The 17,754-nt window shown below is 47.5% G+C and overlaps 1 protein-coding gene across 1 annotated transcript; it reads right to left on the bottom strand.

Moving 5' to 3' along the window:
• Positions 1-902: 902 nt before the first annotated feature.
• Positions 903-7,382, bottom strand: LOC139224733 (E3 ubiquitin-protein ligase RNF26-like). Its single transcript, XM_070856034.1, has 2 exons — positions 7,299-7,382; positions 903-2,993 (listed from the first exon to the last, which is right to left on the bottom strand). The coding sequence occupies exon 2, from the start codon at positions 2,985-2,987 to the stop codon at positions 1,743-1,745; it is 1,245 nt and encodes a 414-aa protein (XP_070712135.1). The 5' UTR covers positions 2,988-2,993; positions 7,299-7,382; the 3' UTR covers positions 903-1,742.
• Between the last annotated feature and the right edge of the window lie 10,372 nt (positions 7,383-17,754).

Genomic DNA, 17,754 nt, shown 5'->3' with positions numbered 1-17,754 from the left:
AGAGCTAACAGTAAGTTAACACAGGGTTAACAGGAAGTTAACACAGAGCTTACAGGAAGTTAACACAGAACTAACAGGAAGTTAGCAGGGGGCTAACAGGAAGTTAACACAGAGCTAACAGTAAGTTAACACAGGGCTAACAGGAAGTTAACACAGGGCTAACAGGAAGTTAACACAGAGCTAACAGGAAGTTAACACAGGGCTAACAGGAAGTTAGCAGGGGGCTAAAAGGAAGTTGACACAGAGCTAACAGTAAGTTAACACAGGGTTAACAGGAAGTTAACACAGAGCTAACAGGAAGTTAACACAGGGCTAACAGGAAGTTAGCACAGGGTTAACAGGAAGTTAGCAGGGGGCTAACAGGAAGTTAACACAGGGTTAACAGGAAGTTAGCAGGGGGCTAACAGGAAGTTAACAGTCTCACACACTAGTCCTCCAGGCTCTATGGATCTGAAGATCTAAATACTTTGATACCAGGAAGTGGAACTTCCTGCTCCACTAGGAATGAACGAAGCCCCGCCTCCAGCGCCATGTTCAGCCGTCTGTATTTGTCCATCATCATCATCATCATCATCAGTGTTGCTCCATGAGGAGTCAGTCAACAGGAGTTTGCCAACATGTGATTAGAAGAAGACGCGGTCACATGACCCCAGTACACCAGACGGGACGTCCTGGACTCGTGGAACCAGCTGACCGACGCTCAGAGTCAAGATCAGATCAACCCCAAAGAACGAGCAGAAGAAGAAGTCAGACGACCAATCAGATTAGTTCAGGGTGTGACCAAGACAAGACCCTCCATCACCATGCTGGGAGAAGAGAGCTCCAGACGCTAACCCCTCCTCCTCCCCCTCCTCTCCCTCTTCCTCCCTGTTTTTCAGCCAGAGAAATAAAACCAAATAAAGTCACATTTTCCTTCTGTTTATTTGTTCATGTTTAGTTTGATGTTTTACTGGATGATGAATCTGACCTCTAGTAATCTGACCTCTACTAATCTGACCTCTACTAATCTGACCTCTACTAATCTGACCTCTACTAATCTGACCTCTAGTAGTTTGACCTCTACTAATCTGACCTCTACTAATCTGACCTCTAGTAATCTGACCTCTAGTAATCTGACCTCTACTAATCTGACCTCTAGTAGTTTGACCTCTACTAATCTGACCTCTAGTAATCTGACCTCTACTAATCTGACCTCTAGTAGTTTGACCTCTACTAATCTGACCTCTAGTAATCTGACCTCTACTAATCTGACCTCTACTAATCTGACCTCTACTAATCTGACCTCAGCATTGAATGAGGTGCTGCTGGCCCCGGCCCCCCAGCGTTGGTACATGAATATAAAGAGCTCTTTGATGTTCAGGCCGAAGGGCGGCAGATATATTCAAACAGATCAATAAACATTCAACATATGCATGAAATAAAAAGGAACATTCTGCATTTTTACAGGTACAAAGTCTTTGGCACAAAGTCTCAGGTGTGTTCCAGCAGGACTCAAACACCTGAACAAAGAACAAAGAAACCGCCAAGCATCGACTTGACAGTTCTGGAACCTGACGGCCGCCACGCAGACAATCACATTAAAGCTGAAGACACTTTTCAGACTGACCGCACGTCACCGACGATATTTGATGAAGGCTTCCTGTTTTAAAAAGTGCCCCCCCCCCACCGCAGCTCCAAACTACAAAGTGTCTCTGGCTAGCTTTGCTCTGGTTGACGGTGCGGCGGCGGCGGACCAGCGCCCATCAGAGGAACACGTCCATAGTCTGCGTGATGGGCTGCCGGCACAGCGGACAGCTGCGCTGCTGGGCGGAGCGCCGCTGCGTCAGGATGTCGGCGCAGTGGCGGCAGAGGCAGAGGTGGCGGCAGGGCAGCAGCAGCACCGTCTTGCTCAGGTCCTGACAGATCACACACTTCTTCCTCTCCTCCTGCTCCTTCAGCAGGCTCAGGAGCTCGCCGTCAGTCGGAGGGCTGCGGCCGCCGCCCGGCACAGCGGGGCGCGGCTGGGGTGCGCTCGTCCCGGCCGGCTCGCCGTCCTGCAGAGCGTGGAGCTGCAGAGGATCCGGCTGGAGAACTTCAGTCGCCGGCAGCAGGTCGCTCTCAGAGACTACAGAGTGCGTTCCGCTCACTTCCTGTACCGTCCTGGTCTGGACCGCCGCATCGGTCGCAGCTTGTTCCAGTATCGTCTGAACGCTGCGAGCTCCCGGCAGAGCGCCGACCAAATGGAGGCTCAGCCGTCGGGCAAGGACCGGGAGCCTGGGGTTCAGGACCAGCATGACCAGCGAGGCGACGGCCGCTGTGATGAGCAGGCCCTGTGAGTCCGCCACAAACACGGTGACCAAGACTCGTCCCAGACCCCCCAGGAAGTCCAGCAGCAGCTGGCACGGCGTCCACAGCAGCACGGAGGCGCCGACCAGGCAGCTGTAGAGGAAGGTCAGCAGAGTCAGAGCCAGCTCCACCACCCTGCGCACGGGGTCCACCACCACCTCCCACACGCCCGCCAACGCAGACGCACAGTTCTGCGTGCCGATGAGGACGAGGTTGACCACCGTGTTGACGAAGTAGAGCACGAGGCTGAGCGCGATGCAGACGCCGTCGCACGTCTGCCGCAGGATGCAGCTCCCTGAGAGGAGCCCGCGCTGCAGCGCGTCCTTGATGCGCCACGCCACGTGACACAAGAGGTGACCCACCATCTTGAAACTCTCAAACACGCCCCCCAGCGCCCGCAGCCATCCCTCCGCGAGGCGCAGGGCTCCGCAGGCGGCGCCGCAGACGGCCTCGGTGGCGGCGAGGAAGGAGAACAGAGCGGAGTTCCAGTAGTCGACCGGAGCGGAGCCGCTCAGGGCCCCCGGCGCGCCGCAGAGGGACGCGCCCGCAGCCGACAGGAAGCGAAGAAGCCAGACGGACATTGTGGCGAGCAGGTCGAGCAGCAGGCAGCAGGCGTCCACACATCTGCCCACAGCCAGAGACACGACGCTCACTTCATCCATGGCCAGCTGCAGACACAAGACACAAGCTGTCACCTGTCAGGTAGGAGACTACAAGAGACTACAGGAGACTACAAGAGACTACAAGAGACTACAGGAGACTACAGGAGACTACAGGAGACTACAGGAGAGACTACAAGAGACTACAAGAGACTACAGGAGAGACTACAGGAGAGACTACAGGAGACTACAAGAGACTACAAGAGACTACAGGAGACTACAAGAGACTACAGGAGACTACAGGAGAGACTACAAGAGACTACAAGAGACTACAGGAGAGACTACAAGAGACTACAGGAGAGACTACAAGAGACTACAGGAGACTACAAGAGACTACAAGAGACTACAAGAGACTACAAGAGACTACAGGAGAGACTACAGGAGACTACAAGAGACTACAAGAGACTACAAGAGACTACAAGAGACTACAGGAGACTACAGGAGAGACTACAGGAGACTACAGGAGAGACTACAAGAGACTACAGGAGACTACAGGAGACTACAAGAGACTACAGGAGACTACAGGAGACTACAAGAGACTACAGGAGACTACAAGAGACTACAGGAGACTACAGGAGACTACAGGAGACTACAAGAGACTACAGGAGACTACAGGAGAGACTACAGGAGACTACAAGAGACTACAGGAGACTACAAGAGACTGCAGGAGACTGCAGGAGACTACAAGAGACTACAAGAGACTACAGGAGACTACAAGAGACTACAGGAGACTACAGGAGACTACAGGAGACTACAAGAGACTACAGGAGACTACAGGAGAGACTACAGGAGACTACAGGAGACTACAGGAGACTACAAGAGACTACAAGAGACTACAGGAGACTACAGGAGACTACAGGAGACTACAGGAGACTACAAGAGACTACAGGAGACTACAAGAGACTACAGGAGACTACAGGAGACTACAGGAGACTACAAGAGACTACAGGAGACTACAGGAGAGACTACAGGAGACTACAAGAGACTACAGGAGACTACAAGAGACTACAGGAGACTGCAGGAGACTACAAGAGACTACAAGAGACTACAGGAGACTACAAGAGACTACAGGAGACTACAGGAGACTACAGGAGACTACAAGAGACTACAGGAGACTACAGGAGAGACTACAGGAGACTACAGGAGACTACAGGAGACTACAAGAGACTACAAGAGACTACAGGAGACTACAGGAGACTACAGGAGACTACAAGAGACTACAAGAGACTACAGGAGACTACAGGAGACTACAAGAGACTACAGGAGACTACAGGAGAGACTACAGGAGAGACTACAGGAGAGACTACAGGAGACTACAGGAGACTACAGGAGACTACAAGAGACTACAGGAGAGACTACAGGAGAGACTACAGGAGACTACAAGAGACTACAGGAGACTACAGGAGACTACAGGAGACTACAAGAGACTACAGGAGACTACAGGAGACTACAGGAGACTACAAGAGACTACAGGAGACTACAGGAGAGACTACAGGAGACTACAGGAGACTACAGGAGACTACAGGAGACTACAAGAGAGACTACAGGAGACTACAGGAGAGACTACAGGAGACTACAAGAGACTACAAGAGACTACAGGAGACTACAGGAGACTACAAGAGACTACAGGAGACTACAGGAGACTACAAGAGACTACAGGAGACTACAGGAGACTACAAGAGAGACTACAGGAGACTACAGGAGAGACTACAGGAGACTACAGGAGACTACAGGAGACTACAAGAGACTACAGGAGACTACAAGAGACTACAGGAGACTACAAGAGAGACTACAGGAGACTACAGGAGAGACTACAGGAGACTACAGGAGACTACAGGAGAGACTACAGGAGACTACAGGAGACTACAAGAGACTACAGGAGACTACAAGAGACTACAGGAGACTACAGGAGAGACTACAGGAGACTACAGGAGACTACAAGAGACTACAGCAGACTACAAGAGACTACAGGAGACTACAGGAGACTACAGGAGAGACTACAGGAGACTACAGGAGACTACAAGAGACTACAGGAGACTACAAGAGACTACAGGAGACTACAAGAGACTACAGGAGACTACAGGAGAGACTACAGGAGACTACAGGAGACTACAGGAGACTACAGGAGACTACAGGAGACTACAAGAGACTACAGGAGACTACAGGAGACTACAGGAGACTACAAGAGACTACAGGAGACTACAGGAGACTACAAGAGACTACAAGAGACTACAGGAGACTACAGGGGAGACTACAGGAGACTACAAGAGACTACAGGAGACTACAGGAGACTACAAGAGACTACAGGAGACTACAGGAGAGACTACAGGAGACTACAAGAGACTACAGGAGACTACAGGAGACTACAGGAGACTACAAGAGACTACAGGAGACTACAGGAGAGACTACAGGAGACTACAGGAGACTACAGGAGACTACAGGAGACTACAGGAGACTACAGGGGAGACTACAGGAGACTACAAGAGACTACAGGAGACTACAAGAGACTACAGGAGACTACAGGAGAGACTACAGGAGACTACAGGAGACTACAAGAGACTACAGCAGACTACAAGAGACTACAGGAGACTACAGGAGACTACAAGAGACTACAAGAGACTACAGGAGACTACAGGAGAGACTACAGGAGACTACAAGAGACTACAGGAGACTACAGGAGACTACAGGAGACTACAGGGGAGACTACAGGAGACTACAAGAGACTACAGGAGACTACAGGAGACTACAAGAGACTACAGGAGACTACAGGAGACTACAGGAGACTACAAGAGACTACAAGAGACTACAGGAGACTACAGGGGAGACTACAGGAGACTACAAGAGACTACAGGAGACTACAGGAGACTACAAGAGACTACAAGAGACTACAGGAGACTACAGGAGACTACAGGAGACTACAAGAGACTACAGGAGACTACAGGAGAGACTACAGGAGACTACAAGAGACTACAGGAGACTACAGGAGACTACAGGAGACTACAGGGGAGACTACAGGAGACTACAAGAGACTACAGGAGACTACAAGAGACTACAGGAGACTACAGGAGAGACTACAGGAGACTACAGGAGACTACAAGAGACTACAAGAGACTACAGCAGACTACAAGAGACTACAAGAGACTACAGGAGACTACAGGAGACTACAAGAGACTACAGGAGACTACAGGAGACTACAGGAGACTACAAGAGACTACAGGAGACTACAAGAGACTACAGGAGACTACAAGAGACTACAGGAGACTACAGGAGACTACAAGAGACTACAGGAGACTACAGGAGAGACTACAGGAGACTACAAGAGACTACAGGAGACTACAAGAGACTACAGGAGACTACAAGAGACTACAGGAGACTACAAGAGACTACAGGAGACTACAGGAGACTACAAGAGACTACAGGAGACTACAGGAGACTACAGGAGACTACAGGAGAGACTACAGGAGACTACAAGAGACTACAGGAGACTACAGGAGACTACAAGAGACTACAAGAGACTACAAGAGACTACAGGAGACTACAGGAGACTACAAGAGACTACAGGAGACTACAAGAGACTACAGGAGACTACAGGAGACTACAAGAGACTACAGGAGACTACAGGAGACTACAAGAGACTACAGGAGACTACAGGAGACTACAAGAGAGACTACAGGAGACTACAGGAGAGACTACAGGAGACTACAAGAGACTACAGCAGACTACAGCAGACTACAGCAGACTACAGCAGACTACAGCGAGCTCTGCAGGGCAAACAGTCAGCTCAGACAGGCTGAGATCAGACAGTGGACCTGCTGACACACTGTGCTCTCCTGTCGAGTTCATTATTGGGCCTCTGGAAGTGAACGAGCAAAGATGAAAATAAAGCTAAGAAAACAAACCGAACTGCAGTCAATTTTAGTGGACAAACTGTGACAGCAAACCGCTTCTTTGGGTTAAAAATCCTCTGTTGACATGAGTCCTGCTGGTTTAAGATGTCAGACAGGAGAATTACTCAGGTCACACTGCTGCTGCTTTTTCTAAACTTCTACAACTCTAATGAGTCCGGCACTAAAACTGAGCTCCTGGTGGACTGACAGCAGCCAAAACACCCACCAATTATTCTACATTCACTCATCGTTTACGAAGCTTTAGTGTCTGTAAGAGCAGCAGCATGCTAACGTCTGAGCAAACCACACCCATTAGCACCAGCTAGCTAGCTAACATCACAAAACTAGCTAACTTTAGCTAAACACGGCTAAAGCTAATTACGGCTAAAGCTAAACAGAGCTAAAGCTAAACACAGGCTGGACTCACCGCAGCAACATGGCGCAGGTAGATTTAGTGAGTGCTGATAGAGAACAACGGCTGTCATGTTATTAGCACATTAGCATGTTTCCATCAACTTCTTCTTCGTCTGTTTATTGGCGGACCGGAAACAAGCGTAACAGGTGAACATCGCCACCTGCTGCAGCAGAGGAGGAAGCGCTCAGAGCCTCCAGTGTAAAGTGTAAAAGTACTCCATTACAAGTACTACTGCAGTACCAGTAGTAAAAGTACTGCAGTACTCGTAGTAAAGGTACTGCAGTACCAGTGGTAAAGTTTTTCTGTATTCACCACACAGTTACTGGTCGTTGGGCTGCAGGACTTTGACACCATTTATATCCAGAGATCCCTGTAATGTTTCAGGTTTAGGCAGCAAAAGCACTTTAAATAATAAAGACAGACTGAAAATAATCATAAAAAAGTGGAATCAAGTCACTAAAAGTATATATTTGTGACTCATTTTTAAAGACTTATCTTCAGTAGGAACCAGTGGGTTTAGTACATAGTTGATTTACATAGTTTTCACACACACACAAATGACAGAATAACACGTACCATTTAAATAATAGTCGCCTGCCAACATCACAAACTTTGACGTCCGTTCACACACCACTCTGGTTAGTATAGTCGCGTGAAGTTTTTTGGCTAGGAGCTCTGTTAGAGAAAGATATATATAGGATAAGAACTTAAAATATGAATAACAGCAATAAAAGGTGCTTCACAGCCAGTGATCAGACGGACTGAACCATTTCTTATATCACGGTTTCTTGATAAAAAGCCTCCGAGACTAACTGAAGTCAAACAGATTATGGAGCCAGAGGATTGGTACCGCTTCACTTGTCAACGAGATCATTTACTCGAAAAAAGAATTTGCAGTGATGGACTTTTTGTTTCCAGTGTGTGTGTGTGTGTGTGTGTGTGTGTGTGTGTGTGTGTTTTGGGGGGTTCTAGGTATATTTGCATCGTGTGTCTCCAGCACTGCGTCTCTTCTCTCTCACACACAAAGTCCCAAAGGCCCCATTAGACATTCAAATGATGGGAGCGTATCCAGCACACCTTTGAACTCCTGTATCAGCCCTCTGAACACACCCTGAACACACCAGGAGTCAATGTACGTACTGCAGTACCAGTAGTAAAGGTTCTACTACTACAGCATGAGGACCATATTTCTAACCCATATTTTGTGTCATCTTATTGATCATACTACTATCAATATGATCTAATAATAATCTAATAGATGAATAATGTAATAATATAATTCTGAGCTTTTCTCTCTGGTTCCTGTGGATCCTGGTGCTGGTTCTCCTGCTGTGGTTCTCTGGTTCCTGTGGATCCTGGTCCTGGTTCTCCAGCTGTGGTTCTCTGGTTCCTGTGGATCCTGGTCCTGGTTCTCCAGCTGTGGTTCTCTGGTTCCTGTGGATCCTGGTCCTGGTTCTCCTGCTGTGGTTCTCTGGTTCTTTTAGTCCTGTTATTATTACTGACATGTGAACTGTTGTCATGGTTTCACAGATTAGTTCAACGATGCTAACAGCATGAACAGATGCTCTGGTGAGGAGGTGAACAGGACCAGAAACCAGGTCCACTCAAACAGAACAGGAAGGTTGGAATAATCCAGATTATCACGGTTTTCATATTAATACAGAGTCCAGTCACATCTGGGGAGGGACAGTGTTATGAGAATTGCCATCCAAGGACATGCTCACGAATTGCCAGACAGAGTGGCAATCGAGGGTGTGCTCTGCAACGGTGGGAAGCCTCATATCAACAAGGACAAGAAGAAGTTCTCACGCCAGTAGATGATGACACGATGTGTGAGAACTACACCCACAACGCCCATTATAAAACCTAACTGTATATGCTCACCAGATGAGCCTTTTACTCTGTAACCTCCATGATGTTGTTGCACTGTCAAACGCTCCTCTTACATGTAAGATTAAACTTTGTTATAACTTGCAAGCTGGCTCCAATCTCCTCTACCTAAAGAAGAAGTCTTTTGACAGACAGCATTCCTTTTCACGTTTTTCCACCAATCTTTAGCTCGTCGGTTGGAGTTTTATTACAGTTCTGGGAAATATTAAACATATCTAAATGAGATAATAATAGCTCAGCGACCACAGACACCTTCCTGAAAACCTGACGGAACCTGATGGAACCTGATGAAAGCGGTGAAACTGGTTTCCTGTGGAGCTGAACGTGAAGTGAAACTGTGACTGTGTCCAGTAATAACATTGTTGGCATGTTGATCTCATACCTGATGCTGTTCATGTGGGGATGAGTCATTGTGGAAACCCCAGAACATCCCAGAAGGAACAGAGCAGACGCTGATAACCCTCAATCTAAAAGTCAGGTCGCCCTAAACTTCTGTAAAAGACTTCAGGCAGAGCAAGTTCATCTGCTCCTGTTTACCGGCACATTTTCTTCTTTATTTGTCACATACTCAGTCTAATGTTCAGAGTGAACAGTAAAATAGAAATAAATATAAAATAACACACACAGTGAAACAATAAGAGTAGAACCCTAGATGTATATGTATACATATATACAGTTGTGCTCATAAGTTTACATACCCTGGCAGAATTTTTGATTTCTTGGCCATCATGAATGATAACACAAAAACTTTTCTTTCACTCATGGTTAGTGGTTGGGTGAAGCCATTTATTGTCAAACAACTGTGTTTACTCTTTTTAAATCATAATGACAACAGAAACTACCCAAATGACCCTGATCAAAAGTTTACATACCCCAGTTCTTAATGTCGTGTATTGCCCCCTTTAACATCAATGACAGCTTGAAGTCTTTTGTGGTAGTTGTGGATGAGGCTCTTTATTTTCTCAGATGGTAAAGCTGCCCATTCTTCTTGTCAAAAAGCCTCCAGTTCCTGTAAATTCTTGGGCTGTCTTGCATGAACTGCACGTTTGAGATCTCCCCAGAGTGGCTCAATGATATTGAGGTCAGGAGACTGAGATGGCCACTCCAGAACCTTCACTTTATTCTGCTGTAGCCAATGACACGTCGACTTGGCCTTGTGTTTTGGATCGTTGTCATGTTTGTTCCAGAAGTTTTGAGGCTTGTCTCTGTGCTGTTTGGCATATTGTAAGCGGGATGCTTTGTGGCATTTGCGTAGTAATGGCTTTCTTCTGGCAACTCAACCATGCAGCCCATTTTTCTTCAAGTGCCTCCTTATTGTGCATCTTGAAACAGCCACACCACTTTTCTTCAGAGAGTCCTGTATTTCAGCTGAAGTTATTTGTGGGTTTTTCTTTGCATCCCGAACAATTTTCCTGGCAGTTGTGGCTGAAATCTTTGTTGGTCTACCTGACCGTGGTTTGGTTTCAACAGAATCCCTAATTTTCCACTTCTTAATTAGAGTTTGAACACTGCTGATTGGCATTCTCAGTTCCTTGGATATCTTTTTATATCCCTTTCCTGTTTTATACAGTTCAATTACCTTTTCCCGCAGATCCTTTGACAATTCTTTTGCTTTCCCCATGACTCAGAATCCAGAAACGTCAGTGCAGCACTGGATTAAAGATGCAAGGGTCTGTCAGGAGCCCAGAAACTCACTGACCTTTTATACACACATACTGATTACAAGCAAACAGATCACAGGTGAGGATGGTTACCTTTAGTAGCCAATCAAACCCGTTTGTGTCAACTTGTGTGCATGTTATCAGGCCAAAATCTCCAGGGTATGTAAACTTTTGATTAGGGTCATTTGGGTAGTTTCTGTTGTCATTATGATTTAAAAAGAGTAAACACAGTTGTTTGACAATAAATGGCTTCACCCAACGACTAACCATGAGTGAAAGAAAGGATTTTGTGTTATCATTCATATTCTCTGAAAAATGGCCAAGAAATCATAAATTCTGCCAGGGTATGTAAACTTATGAGCACAACTGTATATATATACACACACACACACATAAAGATAGAGATAAATAAATAAATAAATAAATAAAATTCATTTCACAGCTGGGCCAATCAGAGCGCAGCAGGAAACGCTCCATAAAAGGACATTTCCATAAAAGCACGCTGAGACCTGTTGTTGCTGCCTGGAGGTTTATGACACAATGCAGCAGACTGCATCATCCACGCTGTTCTAGAAGCTTCACACCGCATCGCGTGATATCTGACACGCCCACATCACGCCACGTCTCATCCAATCAGAGCGCAGGGCGAGGAATAAAAAGGTCTGAGCTGGTGGACGGTCGACCACAAGAAGGAAGTGTGATTGAGAGTCTCAGACAAAGGTTTGATTTGAACAGCATGTTTCAGCTGCAGGTACGTGTCTATGGTGAGGTGATTGTTGTGTCGCTGCCGAGGCTGATTCTATCTCTGATCTATAATTTCCTGCAATGTGTTGAGATCCGAGGAGAAACCCTAGACGTGCTCCTCCTCAGGAGGCTGCTGTCAGTAGGTCGTCTGTGGCTGCAGAGGATGTTCACCAGCCACAGCGAGGAGGAGCAGGAAGCCAGCCGACAGACTGGCAGCCGTTACTATGACATTGTGTAATGTCTCGGCTGGAAACCTCCAGAAAATCGAATGTAAACAATCAGCGTCATCACCGGGTACAATTTTTCCGAAATTTTTTGGAAACCCAAACAATCCTACGGAATCACAAACGATCGTACGGAAACACAAATGATCGTACGGAAACACGAAAGGTGTACGGCGCAATGATTGTTTGAAAATCCAAACGATGCATAGCATAGCATTCCTTTTCACGGTTTTCCACCAATCTTTAGCTCGTCGGTTGGAGTTTTATTACATCCATCCATCCATCCATTTTCAACCGCTTATCCGGGGTCGGGTTGCGGGGGCAGCAGTTTTAGCAGAGATGCCCAAACTTCCCGGGCCCCAGACACCTCCTCCAGCTCATCCGGTGGGACCCCGAGGCGTTCCCAGGCCAGCCGAGAGACATAGTCCCTCCAGCGTGTCCTGGGTCTTCCCCGGGGCCTCCTTCCGGTGGGACATGCCCGGAAAACCTCCCCAGGGAGGCGTCCAGGAGGCATCCGAAACAGATGCCCGAGCCACCTCAGCCGGCTCCTCTCGATGTGGAGGAGCAGCGGCTCTACTCCGAGCCCCTCCCGGATGGTCGAACTCCTCACCCTATCTCTAAGAGTGAGTCCGCCCACCCTGCGGAGGAAACTCATTTCGGCCGCTTGTATCCGAGATCTTGTTCTTTCGGTCATGACCCAAAGTTCATGACCATAGGTGAGGGTAGGAACGTAGATCGACCGGTAAATCGAGAGCTTTGCCTTTTGGCTCAGCTCCCTCTTCACCACGACGGACCGATACAGTGACCGTATTACTGCAGACGCTGCACCGATCCGCCTGTCGATCTCACGCTCCATCCTTCCCCCACTCGTGAACAAGACCCCGAGATACTTGAACTCCTCCACTTGAGGCAAGGACTCTCCACCGACCCGGAGATGGCAAACCACCTTTTTCCGGTCGAGAACCATGGCCTCGGACTTGGAGGTGCTGATTCTCATCCCAGCCGTTTCGCACTCGGCTGCAAACCGCCCCAGTGCACACTGGAGGTCCCGGCCTGACGAAGCCAACATGACAACATCATCCGCAAAAAGCAGAGATGCTATCATGCGGTCCCCAAACCGGACCCCCTCCGGCCCCTGGCTGCGCCTAGAAATTCTGTCCATAAAAATAATGAACAGAACCGGTGACAAAGGGCAGCCCTGCCGGAGTCCAACATGCACCGGGAACAGGTCTGACTTACTGCCGGCAATGCGAACCAGACTCCTACTCCGGTCGTACAGGGACCGGACAGCCCTTAGCAAAGGGCCCCGGACCCCATACTCCCGAAACACCCCCCACAAGATGCCACGAGGGACACGGTCGAATGCCTTCTCCAAGTCCACAAAGCACATGTGGACAGGTTGGGCAAACTCCCATGAACCCTCGAGCACCCGATGGAGAGTGTGGAGCTGGTCCAGTGTTCCGCGACCAGGACGGAACCCGCATTGTTCCTCCTGAATCCGAGGTTCGACTATCGGCCGTATCCTCCTCTCCAGTACCCTGGAATAAACTTTCCCGGGGAGGCTGAGGAGTGTGATCCCCCTATAGTTGGAACACATCCTCCGGTCCCCCTTCTTAAAAAGAGGGACCACCACCCCGGTCTGCCACTCCAGAGGCACTGTCCCCGATCGCCAGGCGATGTTACAGAGACGTGTCAACCAAGACAGTCCCTGTACATCCAGAGACTTGAGGTATTCAGGGCGGATCTCGTCCACCCCTGGTGCCTTGCCACCGAGGAGCTTTCTGACCACCTCGGCGACTTCGGCTTGGGTGATGAACGAGTCCACTTCTGAATCCCCAGCCTCTGCCTCCTCAATGGAAGACCTGGCGGTGGGATTGAGGAGATCCTCGAAGTATTCCTTCCACCGCCCGACGACATCCCCAGTCGAGGTCAACAGCTCCCCACCCTCACTGTAAACAGTGTATTTGCGGTGTTATGAGCCCCCCTGTCACCTCGACCACGTCCCCTGCTTGACGATCGCAGAATGTTTCACCCCGGCCACGCCGAGGTGAAACATACCCCAGCGAGGTTACATACCTCAGTTCTTAATGTCGTGTATGCTGAATACCAAAACAACGCATTTTAAATAAACGCAAATTAAATAAAATCCTGAAAAGACGTCACTGAGTGTCTTTTTTAGTTGTTGGTGTTTGTCGTTGTCGTACGGCGAGGCAGTAACGTCCGTGTGTGTGTGTGTGTGTGTGTGTGTGTGTGTGTGTGTGTGTGTGTGAGAGAGAGAAAGCTAGTCAACCTATCTCATGTATATAAGATGTTAATGATTCCTTATTTATTCTAATCTTTATTCATTCCTGCATCTTTGCACACTTACACATGTATGAACCCATTTAGTGAACCAGACTGCAGGTACGTGTCTATGGTGAGGTGATTGTTGTGTCGCTGCCGAGGCTGATTCTATCTCTGATCTATAATTTCCTGCAATGTGTTGAGATCCGAGGAGAAACCCTAGACGTGCTCCTCCTCAGGAGGCTGCTGTCAGTAGGTCGTCTGTGGCTGCAGAGGATGTTCACCAGCCACAGCGAGGAGGAGCAGGAAGCCAGCCGACAGACTGGCAGCCGTTACTATGACATTGTGTAATGTCTCGGCTGGAAACCTCCAGAAAATGGAATGTAGACAATCAGCGTCATCACCGGGTACAATTTTTCGGAAATTTTTTGGAAACCCAAACAATCCTACCAAAACAACGCATTTTAAATAAACGCAAATTACAGGGTTTACTAAAAGTTAGGGATATTCGACTTTCAGGTGAAATTTATGGAAAATGTAAAAAGTGAATGCTACAGTGATATTATATCATGAAAGTAGGACATTTAAGTAGAAGCATGCACTGGTAATTTCTTCATTTTAAACAATTTATTGAAAGAAAATCTACCAACAGTGGTAGGTATACCACAACAAAACATGTTCAGTGTCTCAATAAATTGGGATGTGGCCAAAGGACGTCCACTCCTCTCCTTTCTGTGACTCTTCCAGTCTCTGTATCACTGTTCCAACCTCCTGATGACACTCTGTGACCCTCTAAGCTCAGTGAACACCTCCGTCTGAGGACTTCCTGTTTGAAGCCTCCAGTGTTGAGGTGCTGCTGATCAACTGTTAGGTGTCGTCTTGGTCTCCTGATGTCAGAATGTGAACAGCAGGATGAGGAGGACTGTTTAAATACCAATTCTAACTGAAGCAGGAAATGTATTGGTGGTGGTTCATCCTGAAATTTCACCTGAAAGCCAAATATCCCTAACTGTTTGTGAGTAGTGTAAATAAAATCCTGAAAAGACATCACTGAGTGTCTTTTTTAGTTGTTGGTGTTTGTCGTTGTCGTACGGCGAGGCAGTAACGTCCGCGTCGGGCCGGACACCGGCAGTTTAAAACCACGTTACGCGGTCACATGGTCACCCTCCTGGTAAAGGGGTTTTCAGAGTGTGTGTGTGTGTGTGTGTGTGTGTGTGTGTGTGAGAGAAAGCTAGCCAACCTATCTCATGTATATAAGATGTTAATGATTCCTTATTTATTCTAATCTTTATTCATTCCTGTGTAACAGGGTCAATTATACAGCAATGTGTACATACATTATAGATTTGTTATTGTTTAATTACACAAAATCTGTGTTACATTAAGCTTATTTTATTTATATTCATTTTAGTTAACACCTGGCAGGTTGGCCTCCGAGTCGGTATGTGGAACTATTGTGCAACAGTTTTAGATGGTACCCCTACGTTCTGGTTGTAATGTGACACAGCCCGGAAGACAAGGGTTCCGGCATTTTTACCTCGTGCTCGTTTTGTTTTTGGTCTCCGTGGGAGAGGGGCATGCATCTGAAAAGACTGACCGGAGGATTTTGTATACGTTGCTGTTGTCAGGAGCTGCAAATAAAGCAGATACGGCTTTCAAAAGTTATCGGCGCCCGAGTCTCTGTCTCATACACAACGCAGAGTCAGACACCACCGGTTACACCTGCATCTTTGCACACTTACACATGTATGAACCCATTTAGTGAACCAGACTTGAATAACAAAGATTTGTGTTTCATCCACAGAAAAATTCAGACGATGATGAGTCAGCCAACAAACAGCAACTGAAGACTAGTTACTCACTAGTGACTAGTCAGTGACTAGTTGCTGGTTGGCATCTGAGTCTTAAGAGGAAGAGATCCAGGGATCTGGGAGATCACCTGCAGGGATCACTCAATGAAACAGACAATGAAATATTTCTAACCCATATTTTGTGTCATCTTATTGATCATACTAGTGCAATATAATCTAATAATAATCTAATAGATGAATAATGTAATATAATTCTGAGCTTTTCTCTCTGGTTCCTGTGGATCCTGGTCCTGGTTCTCCTGCTGTGGTTCTCTGGTTCCTGTGGATCTTGGTCCCAGTTCTCCTGCTGTGGTTCTCTGGTTCCTGTGGATCCTGGTCCTGGTTCTCCTGCTGTGGTTCACAGCTGGCGGCCGATCACTGGGGGGGCTCCGCCTTGTTTCAGTCCACTACCGACCAGCATCAGTATCTGGGCTTTGAGGTATTAGTACACATCAGCACATTTCAGGAGGTCCAAAGGTTCCTGGTGCTGAAGTATCCAGATACTTCTTTACTTTCTCTACAAGCTGAGCAGCATTTGTTTCAGTCTTCACTGACTCAGAGCAGCAGGATTCATTCAGTGAGACGTCTTTCAAACAGCAGCAGCTCCACCTGCTGGACAGGAGGGGAAATACACCCAGTCCAGGCAGTAATACGTGAAAACATCACACAAAAAATATATATATATATCAGGATTTTCATGGGCCCCTCTCCCTACTCGGGCCCTGGGTAGTCAGGTCCACTTTTCCCCCCACTACCACGCCCATGGGTACAAGTACTGCACGCTGCACCACCAGGGGGTAGAGGTAGGGGCTACCTGGTTTCCTTCTGGGTTCTCAGCGTTCTCCTCTGCTGCTGGTAACAGTTGTTTATGTGAGGACACTTTATTTCTGCATGAAGCTGCCAAACCGAACTATCGGTGCTGCATCATCTCCTGTAAAATACTTTTGTGATGTAAAAATGCAGAAACCAGAAGTTTTGTTTGCATTAGATAGCGCAAGCATTAGCATCAGTTAGCACAAGCATTAGCATCAGATAGCACAAGCATTAGCATCAGTTAGCACAAGCATTAGCATCAGATAGCACAAGCATTAGCATCAGTTAGCGCAAGCATTAGCATCAGATAGCACAAGCATTAGCATCAGTTAGCACAAGCATTAGCATCAGATAGCGCAAGCATTAGCCCCAGTTAGCACAAACATTATCCCCAGTTAGCACTAGCATTAGCCCCTGTTAGCCAAGTGCGTGTTTATATTACATATAATTGCTTAAAATTTGTTTTAAAAAGAAGTTGGTAAACTGTTGCCATAGCAATAACGTGCGATCATGTAAACGACCATAAGATTAAAAAATTTTCTCTAAAAACAAGCTTTTCATTAAAACAAGTAAAATAAGTCTTTACATCTCTGGGATGAACTGTTACCATGGCAACGCCTTCATCACGGGGAGGGGGTGATGGTGCAGTGTGTTCTTCGCTGGTTTCTGGGACGCTGCTGGAGTGGAGGTGTCCTCAGGCCGATTCGGAGAACGTCTCAGAGATGCTTCAGGCCCGCCATCCTCCTCCGTCGTCACGGTGACGCTCCATCACGGTCGGCTTAGTTTCCCTCTCGGTGACAAACGAGCTGAAACTAACGAGCTCCGTCAGCAGACGGCTCCCATCATGCACTCTGTGTGTGTCATCAGGTGGTCACATGTGCCACAGCGACAGATGTTAACGTTGTTCCTGTAGAACAATCGGCCCGTAGAACCTTGGAGTTAGTTTGTGTGTGTGATTGTTGTTATTTGGTGTTTTAAAGCATTAGCATTAGCATTAGCATTA

Source organism: Pempheris klunzingeri, unplaced genomic scaffold (genome assembly GCF_042242105.1).
Source record: "Pempheris klunzingeri isolate RE-2024b unplaced genomic scaffold, fPemKlu1.hap1 Scaffold_50, whole genome shotgun sequence".
NCBI lineage: Eukaryota > Metazoa > Chordata > Actinopteri > Acropomatiformes > Pempheridae > Pempheris > Pempheris klunzingeri.
Note: the sequence above shows the minus strand (reverse complement) of the source record. Positions and strands in the feature narration are given on the sequence as shown.

Excerpts from the sequence above, each read along its gene's own strand:
- LOC139224733 (XM_070856034.1), bottom strand. The coding sequence starts at position 2,987 with ATGGATGAAGTGAGCGTCGTGTCTCTGGCTGTGGGCAGATGTGTGGAC.